General features: G+C 43.6%; 1 protein-coding gene across 1 annotated transcript; it reads left to right on the top strand.

The window, feature by feature from the left end:
- The first annotated feature begins 2,677 nt into the window (after positions 1-2,677).
- Positions 2,678-7,895, top strand: LOC114933281 (uncharacterized). Its single transcript, XM_085490152.1, has 3 exons — positions 2,678-5,051; positions 5,095-6,356; positions 6,744-7,895. The coding sequence occupies exons 1-3, from the start codon at positions 2,678-2,680 to the stop codon at positions 7,893-7,895; spliced, it is 4,788 nt and encodes a 1,595-aa protein (XP_085346278.1).
- Positions 7,896-8,929: the final 1,034 nt, after the last annotated feature.

Raw genomic sequence — 8,929 nt, 5'->3', positions numbered from 1 at the left:
GATTTTTAGAAGTTTTTCCACGTGGTAAAACCGTCTCTGAATTTGCTAACACGCGCGATTCCTCAGGTTAACATGAATTTCACTTACCTTTAGTAGCACTTTCTTGATCGTGTCGGCTCGTACTTGGAGGTAGTGCGTGCGGCGAGGATCGTTCACTGGGATGTTTGGCGGCGGCAGGCGTCGTGGTTGGAACGTTATTGGTATGCACTTCCACTGTAGGAGTTCGTCGCTCTTATTATTTTTAATGTTGAAAATGTCCTCGTATTCAGGATCGGCCTGATACTCCACTCCGAGAAATTGAGAGTATTCCTCGGTCGCTGATTCACGATAGAGTCGGTTTAGTTTTCGTAGTTGATTCTTCCTTCCCGCGCGTCGCGTCTTAGGCATATTGAATTTGATGCATCCTCTGAATGATTACTCAAATAAGGAGGGTTGATATGCGGCGGACCTCACTATCAATTCCTTATTTTGGCAAATGCTGAGAATGTTAATTCTAACTGTGATGAGCGGTGGTCCGCTCCAAAACAGTTTAAATTATTCTGAATTCAAATGCCGTATGATAGATTTAAACGCTGTCGTATTTTATCACGGGAGTGGAAGTTTTGAGGAGTACTGAACACTAGTTTTCACACATGAATACACTAATTTATTCGTCTAGTAGTACAGGATTTGAAACTAGAACTTAGAATTTAGACTTAGACTTAGAATTTAGATTTTAGAGTTAGGATATTATACTTAGAGTTAGAATTTTAGAATTAGAGTTAGAATTTGGACTCAGAGTTAGAATTTAGAAGTGCGACTGTACTGTTCGGTGTCGCGCAGAGAACTGACGAAATTCGGGACTGTTCTGAGGTCCTTCGTTTCGGCGGCTCGGGCCTGCGGCGGCCTGGAGAGGGGGAACTCTCCGGAGTAGGGGCTCTCACCGTGGTGGGAGACCCTTAGGCGCTACGAAGCGCCACGCTTAGTTTCTAGGCGGAGTTAAGCGTCATGGCCGGCTTTGGCGCGTTTTTCAAATAATGTTTGATAGTTTTAGGATTTATTTCTTATAGATGGAAAAAAATTTACATACCCGGTGTTAGTAATGAAGCCGGACGTGACACCGGCTCGAAGGACCAAAATTATGTTCGCGAACCGAGAGTACAGAGTTCGGCTACGAACGAAATCAGCTGATATTGCTCGAAGGAGCGAAGGACACAGGAAGCGGAAAGAAGAAAAAGAACACAAACTAGGAAGCTAACGTGAGAGAGAGAGAGAAAGATCGAAGACGATCAGAATCGGGATCTGAGCGGGCCCGAGAGAGAAAGAGAGAGGAACACGAAAATCGTTACAGAAATGGACAGGAAATCGGGAGAAAGAAAGGAACATTCAGAAACGTAATTTTCCTTTTGTTTGTCGTTAGATTACTAATTTATTTAGCACTGAATCCTAATCTTTAATTTTAATATCGAGTAGGAAAATATGACGAAATTTGCAACTGTGGGTTTGTTACACTTTGAATTACGCGTGATAAGCAAAACCGCACAAGTAGATCACGTTTCGTCGATCGCGTATTTCAATTATTTCGATTAACTCTTATCGATGATTATTACGGTCAGATTCGCTTCGATTCTCGAAAAAGACTGACTCGTCGTTCGAACGAGCGCTGACGATTACCTCAATATTGAGAAGGAAGAATACAATAGAAGACCTGTCTTTTGAAACGGTGACACAAACAAGTAATAAACGACGAAAATACAAAACAGGTCATCAGCGAAGAAGATACAATATCGGACATGACTTGATATAAAAATAACGGACATAATATTGACAAAATTATTTGTTCCATCCTGAACATACATATTTAAGTATATAATCAATACAATTGCAAGCATGTATGTCTAATAAAACTTGAAGTAAAGCGTAATACAAATTTATTAAATAAAAGTATCTTATAAGTTTCATATACTCAAATGTATTTTGTAAAATTGACAAAATATATTTTAGATAAAATAAAAAAATATAAAAGACAATTATTTTATTGCATAACACCTGCCGAGATAAGTTGTAGAAATCTCTACTTATAAAATAGAATATTGTTATTTCACATTGTGTGAGATAGCACGAATGGCATATTATATATATATATATATATATATATATACATAATATGCCATCCGTGCAATTTGCTCACACAATGTGAAACAACAATATTGTTCAGGAATAAGCCTAATCCTAAAGTATAGGTCGTTCAATTCTCCGTTTATATTATCGTTCGACATCTCAGTAATTATTCGCGCCAACGCGGGACAACACGTCAAAAACACATGTGATCCACGTGTTACTCGCCTGTCTTTTCCTTTGCTCGACGCGAATCGCCTGCGCAAATCCCCAAAATTCTCGCTTCGCGCCTTGGCTACGTGTCTCGGATCATTATTGAGCGTCCAGCCACGAGACGAGATAGATCAATACACCTTTTGTTGAAATATCGTCCGCCTCGTTTCTAACACTCTTGTTATAATTTGTGATTTAAATAAAAGTATATTAAAACAAATCCGCGAGTGACCATTAACAAAAACTACCGCCTTGGTGTGCGAACCTTCTATACAAGGTTTTACCAACGAGAAACAAAACATTTTGGTCCTTCGAGCCGGATCGTCGCCAAGGACAATTATTGGCATTCCGAATCACGATCGTCGATATGAACACCTCGACATCTTTCGAAGAGCTTTTGGCTCTGCAAACACAGAAGATGAGTTTCGTATCACGGGCGCTCATCAATTACAAGAAGCTGGGGCAAGCCAAAATGACACCTGCGGTGACACGTCAACGTCTCGTCACCTTGAAGGAAGCCTTTGCCACTTGCCAGGAGCTCGACAGTCGAATCGGGCTTCATGCGGACGATGACGACAAAGCATCGCATACCTACTTCACAAAGAATTCGTTTCTGGAATGTGAGGACTGCTACAACGAGGCTGCCGACTACATGGCTGAGGTATTAGAGAGCTACGAATCCCGCATCCCTCCCGCTACATCATCACAAAACGTAAGTGGCTTGCATGATGTTTTCCGACCCGCGTCGCATCTTCCGAGGATCAACCTACCGACCTTCGACGGGAGCATCGACAAGGGGGAAAGCTTTCGCGATAAATTCCAGTCGATGATTCATAATGATCCTAGTTTGTCAAATGTCGATCGCTTACATTATTTATGCTCATGTGTAAAAGGGGATGCAAGTAACGCGCTTGACCACCTCGCGGTAACCAATAATAATTTCGACGTCGCGTGGAGAATTCTAGTCTCTCGGTACGACAACAAACGTCGTCTTGTTACAACGCATTTACAATCGCTGTTAAATTTGCCGTTACTGACCACAGAAACCGCTCATGACCTTCGTCAGCTTCGCGACCAAACAAACAAAGCAATCCAAGCGCTTAGAAATCTCAACCGTCCTGTCGAACATTGGGATGATTTGCTTGTTTTGCTCGTCGCACAAAAACTCGATAAATACTCGCGTAAAGCTTGGGAACTCAAGCTCGGCGATACGGTGGAATATCCGCGTTATAATGAGCTCGATCAATTTCTTGAGTCTCGAATTCGCGCTCTCGAGGCGATCGTACCACTTTCTAAAGAAAAACCATCCTCTACCTCTAAAGGAAAAATTCTTGTGTCGCATACCGCGTCCACCGTTTCGTTCGCATGTCCGTTGTGCAAGGCCAATCACTTATTATACCAATGTTCGACATTTTTAAAGCAAACACCCTCTCAACGTTTCGATTTTATTAAGCAGCGAAAACGATGTTTAAACTGTTTTAGTAGTAAGCATTCCGTCAAAGATTGTTCGAATTCGCGCGTATGCCGCCAGTGTAATAAACGTCATCACACGTTATTACATTTCGATAACTCGACTCCGCCGGTGCAAACGGAGTCACCGCCAGCAACAAGCGCAAATGTAAACGAAGTCATGTCGCATTTACTATCGAAAACCGTCGCGCCTAATTCTAATATTTTGCTTGCGACTGCCCGGGTGAGAGTCTATTCGCCTGTTGGACGTTTTATAACTGCACGCGCACTTCTGGATCAAGGTTCCGTTTCTACGTTTATTACCGAATCGCTCGCGCAACGTTTACGACTCTCTAAAATAAATTGTTCAATGTTTGTCACCGGCATCAGCGAGATGCAATCCGTTGTCCGTCACGCCGCTCATCTTACAATTACGCCGGCGAATCGCGACGAACCCGCTTATTCAACGACCGCACTCATTCTTCGATCGTTGACAAAATATGTACCGAATCGAATAAGCACGACGGGTACGTGGAACCATGTCGACGGACTCCAATTAGCGGATAGTGACCCCATGAGTACCGACCCGATTGATATGATAATCGGAGCGGATTTATACGGCATGCTCGTACTCGATGGTGTTCGTCAAGGTTCCGAAACGGAGCCCACCGCGCAAAATACTACTCTCGGTTGGATTTTGTCCGGGCCAATCGCTTCGTCCCCGACCAATCTTTCGATTTTTGAGACCGCGCATCACGGAGTCGTCCTTGAAGCGTTAGATTTCGACCTTCGTCATTTCTGGGAGACTGAAGAGGTCCCTCAGACCCAACATCATAGCCTTGACGAGCGCAAGTGTGAAGAGCACTTTCTCGCTACCCATTCCCGCACTCCTCAAGGACGCTATATTGTTAGATTACCGTTTAAAACCGGACCACCACTCTCGTTAGGAGAATCTCGCTTCATTGCCGAATCGAGCCTCTATCGCTTAGAGCGACGTTTCAAACGCAATCCATCTATCGCTTCAGAATACCACGACTTTCTCAAGGAATACGAAAACCTTGGTCATATGATCAAAATTCCACCGACAGAAATTGTCCAACCGGATCAAAGTTATTACATACCGCATCATGCTGTCTTACGTGACAGTAGTGCAACTACTCGACTGCGGGTTGTTTTTAATGCATCCTGCCGTACCACTAACGGAACCTCGTTAAACGATAATATGTTTATCGGACCTAAACTTCAAAAGGATTTGGCCTGCTGTCATAATGCAGTGGCGCCAATATCGTTACGTATTTACCGCCGATATCGCCAAAATGTATCGTCAAATTTTAGTTGACTTCCGCGATACTGATTACCAGCGCATTCTATGGCGCTCTTCTCCCAGCGAACCTGTTCGCGACTACCGTCTTCTTACCGTGACGTACGGCACTGCCGCCGCTCCGTATCTCGCTCTTCGAGTGCTAGACCAACTCGCTGAAGATGACGGTGCTCAATTTCCGTTGGCCGTCCCTGTTCTACGTCATCAAACATACGTTGATGATTGCGCGTTCGGAGCCGACGATCATATCCTTGCACGGCAAACACGAGACCAATTAATCGCGCTTCTCGCTAAAGGAGGCTTTCGCCTACGAAAGTGGGCAAGTAATTCTCCAGATCTTTTGTCAGACCTCGATCCTGCCGATCATGGACTAGCCACTCACAAAGTCCTCCAAGACGATGAACACCTTAAAGTGTTAGGAGTTAGTTGGAATCCAAAGCTCGATGCGTTTCAACTTCGCGTATCTCTTCCGTCTTCGCCGGGAAAAACGAAAAGAGCTATTCTCTCGACAATCGCTGGGTTTTTCGATCCGATGGGATGGGCCGCTCCCGTCATCATCGGTGCAAAGATCTTTATGCAACGATTGTGGTCGATCCAATGTCAGTGGGACGACGACATTCCGGGTGAACATTTCGACCACTGGGCAACTTATCATCACCAACTACCGCATCTCGAGACGCTCAGTATTCCGCGTTGGACGACGCACGGATCTCATACTCTGCACAGCGCACTCCATGGCTTTTCCGATGCCTCAACTATGGCTTTCGCAGCCGTTGTTTACCTTCGCGTTGTTAATGTCGACGGCTCAATTAACATCTCTCTTCTCATCGCAAAATCGAAAGTGGCTCCCCTCAAGACGATAAGCGTTCCCCGATTGGAATTGTCGGCGGCGCTCCTTCTCGCTCGGTTAGTTAATTATGTGCGGTCCGCTCTTCAACTTCTGAGTATCGAATGTCACTGTTGGACCGACTCAACCATCACACTCGCTTGGCTAAGTCAGTCTCCATCTCGATGGAAAACTTTCGTTGCCAATCGCGTTTCGATCATTCAGTCCTTGCTGCCTGAAGTTTCTTGGCGTCATGTTCCAACGCAGGACAATCCTGCCGATTGTGCTTCTCGCGGTCTAGCTCCCTATGCTCTCGCAAATTATAATTTATGGTGGTCAGGTCCTTCATGGCTTTGCCAATCTCCAGAATCCTGGCCGACTTGCGAGCTCTCGATACCAGCCGAGACCGCCCTTGAACAGCGTTCTCAACCACCTATTCATTCTTTACATGTAACCCCTAGTTGGGGTCTCGCTTCACGTTATTCTTCGTGGCCTCGATTGCTCCGAATTACCGCTTATCTTTACCGTTTTCTTTATCGACTCCGATCCTCTAAAAGCGCATCGTCTTCACAAGCGATCCTCCATCCCGAAGAGATCCAGAAAGCCAAACATTACTGGCTCCGAGTTATGCAATCCGAGATGTTTTCCGTTGAAATCTCGACTTTACAACGGCAACTTCCGTTACAAAAAACTAGTTCCTTATCCACACTCAATCCTTATTTAGACGCTGACGGACTTCTTCGCATCAGAGGACGGCTCCGTCATGCTTGCCTTTCAGAAACGACGAAGAATCCGCTCGTATTACGAGCACATCCATTGCTAATTCTTATTATTTAGCATCATCATCTCAGAACGTTACATGCTGGTCCCCAATTAACACTCGCTTCATTACGTAATGAATTTTGGATCCTCCGATCTCGCGCTACCGTTCGTGCTGTTCTGTGCGTACAATGCACTCGTGAGCGCGCTAAAAAACCTGTCGAACTCATGGGCGATCTACCGGAGGCGAGAGTTAACCGTGCCGCTCGCGCATTTATACATACTGGCGTTGATTACGCTGGACCAATCACTGTCCGAACCGCGCCCGGCCGAGGACACAAATCGCAAAAGGCTTACATTGCGCTGTTCATATGTTTAACGACCAAGGCTATGCATTTAGAACTTGTTTCCGATTACAGCTCGCCGACCTTTATTGCAGCGTACCAGCGATTTGTCTCCCGCCGAGGACTACCGCAGTCCATGTACTCAGACAACGGTACAACCTTTCATGGCGCTAATCGAGAATTATCCGAAGCTCACGCGAAAGCAATTCGCGATCCAAGCTTTCGTAATCGTCTCGCTAGCGATGGAACTGCGTGGCAGTTCCTACCCCCGGCCGCACCACATTTCGGCGGACTGTGGGAAGCCGGGGTCAAGAGCGTCAAATACCACATAAAGCGTTGCATCGGCCTCCATACATTAACTTTTGAAGAAATGACCACGTTTCTTTGTCGCATTGAAGCTTGCTTAAACTCTCGTCCGATCGCTCCCGTCTTCGATAATCCTGACGATTATCACGCGTTAACGCCTGGTCATTTCTTGATCGGTACCTCTCTTCTCGCTCCCGCCGAACCAAGCGTGCTTGAATTTAACGAGAATCGATTGTCGCGTTGGCAAATGATTCAACGTCTGACGGAAGAGTTTTGGCGGTCCTGGTCAAGCGATTACTTGCATTCTCTTCAACAACGCCCAAAATGGCGCGTTATCCAGCGACTTGCCAAAGTTGGCCAAATAGTCCTAGTGCGTAATCCCTTGGCTCCGCCCAGCCATTGGGACCTTGGACGAATTGTCGCCTGTCATCCAGGAGAAGATGGCCTGACGCGCGTTGTCACGGTCAAAACCTCCCGTTCTGAATATAAACGACCGATCGTGAAACTATGCTTCTTGCCTGTTGCGATTAATACCGAAGAAGTAAAAGATTCCGTTATGGCGGGCGGAATCTCGTCTTAATATGCGCTAACACCCCGTTCTTTGTTATTGAAGTATCTACGAGATACTGATATTCTTTGTACAGCGTTTATTCCATTATGTCTTTTATTATTGTTAAACCATTTGTACTTTTTCGAATGCCTACATTCGAGGCGGGCGGTATGTTCAGGAATAAGCCTAATCCTAAAGTATAGGTCGTTCAATTCTCCGTTTATATTATCGTTCGACATCTCAGTAATTATTCGCGCCAACGCGGGACAACACGTCAAAAACACATGTGATCCACGTGTTACTCGCCTGTCTTTTCCTTTGCTCGACGCGAATCGCCTGCGCAAATCCCCAAAAATTCTCGCTTCGCGCCTTGGCTACGTGTCTCGGATCATTATTGAGCGTCCAGCCACGAGACGAGATAGATCAATACACCTTTTGTTGAAATATCGTCCGCCTCGTTTCTAACACTCTTGTTATAATTTGTGATTTAAATAAAAGTATATTAAAACAAATGCGCGAGTGACCATTAACAAAAACTACCGCCTTGGTGTGCGAACCTTCTATACAAGGTTTTACCAACGAGAAACAAAACAAATATTCTATTTTATAAGTAGAGATTTCTACAACTTATATTATATATAATTATTATTTTATTTTATTTTATTTTATTATTTATTATTTTATTTTATTTTATTCTTTTATTATTTATTATTTTATTTTATTTTATTTATTATTTTATTATTTTATTATTTATTATTTTATTTTATTTTATTATTTTATTATTTATTATTTTATTTTATTTTTTTATTTATTTATTATTATTTATTATTTTTTATTATTATTTCTACATATATATATATATACAGGGTGTCCGGTAACTAACGGACCAACGATTACAAGTGGATTTTTTGGTCAATTTGGGAACGATTTTTCCTCAGCGAAAATGTCGAAAAAGGTCATCATTTTTTACAACTTTCCAATATTTGTCATTATGTATCTTTATAACTAACAATTTTATTATAGTAAACTCTACCTGAAATTAACTGAAGAATGTAATTATGTTA

The sequence above is a fragment of the Nylanderia fulva genome, unplaced genomic scaffold, assembly GCF_048542155.1.
Source record: "Nylanderia fulva isolate GAGA-0341 unplaced genomic scaffold, ASM4854215v1 Scaffold984, whole genome shotgun sequence".
NCBI lineage: Eukaryota > Metazoa > Arthropoda > Insecta > Hymenoptera > Formicidae > Nylanderia > Nylanderia fulva.
This window is presented reverse-complemented; position numbering and strand designations above follow the sequence as displayed.

Bases quoted from the DNA above. Each gene is read 5' to 3' on its own strand.
- LOC114933281 (XM_085490152.1), top strand. From the start codon at position 2,678: ATGAACACCTCGACATCTTTCGAAGAGCTTTTGGCTCTGCAAACACAG. The intron at 5,052-5,094 runs GTATTTACCGCC...GTCAAATTTTAG, and splicing joins AGTGGCGCCAATATCGTTAC to TTGACTTCCGCGATACTGAT. The intron at 6,357-6,743 runs GTAACCCCTAGT...CTTATTATTTAG, and splicing joins CACCTATTCATTCTTTACAT to CATCATCATCTCAGAACGTT.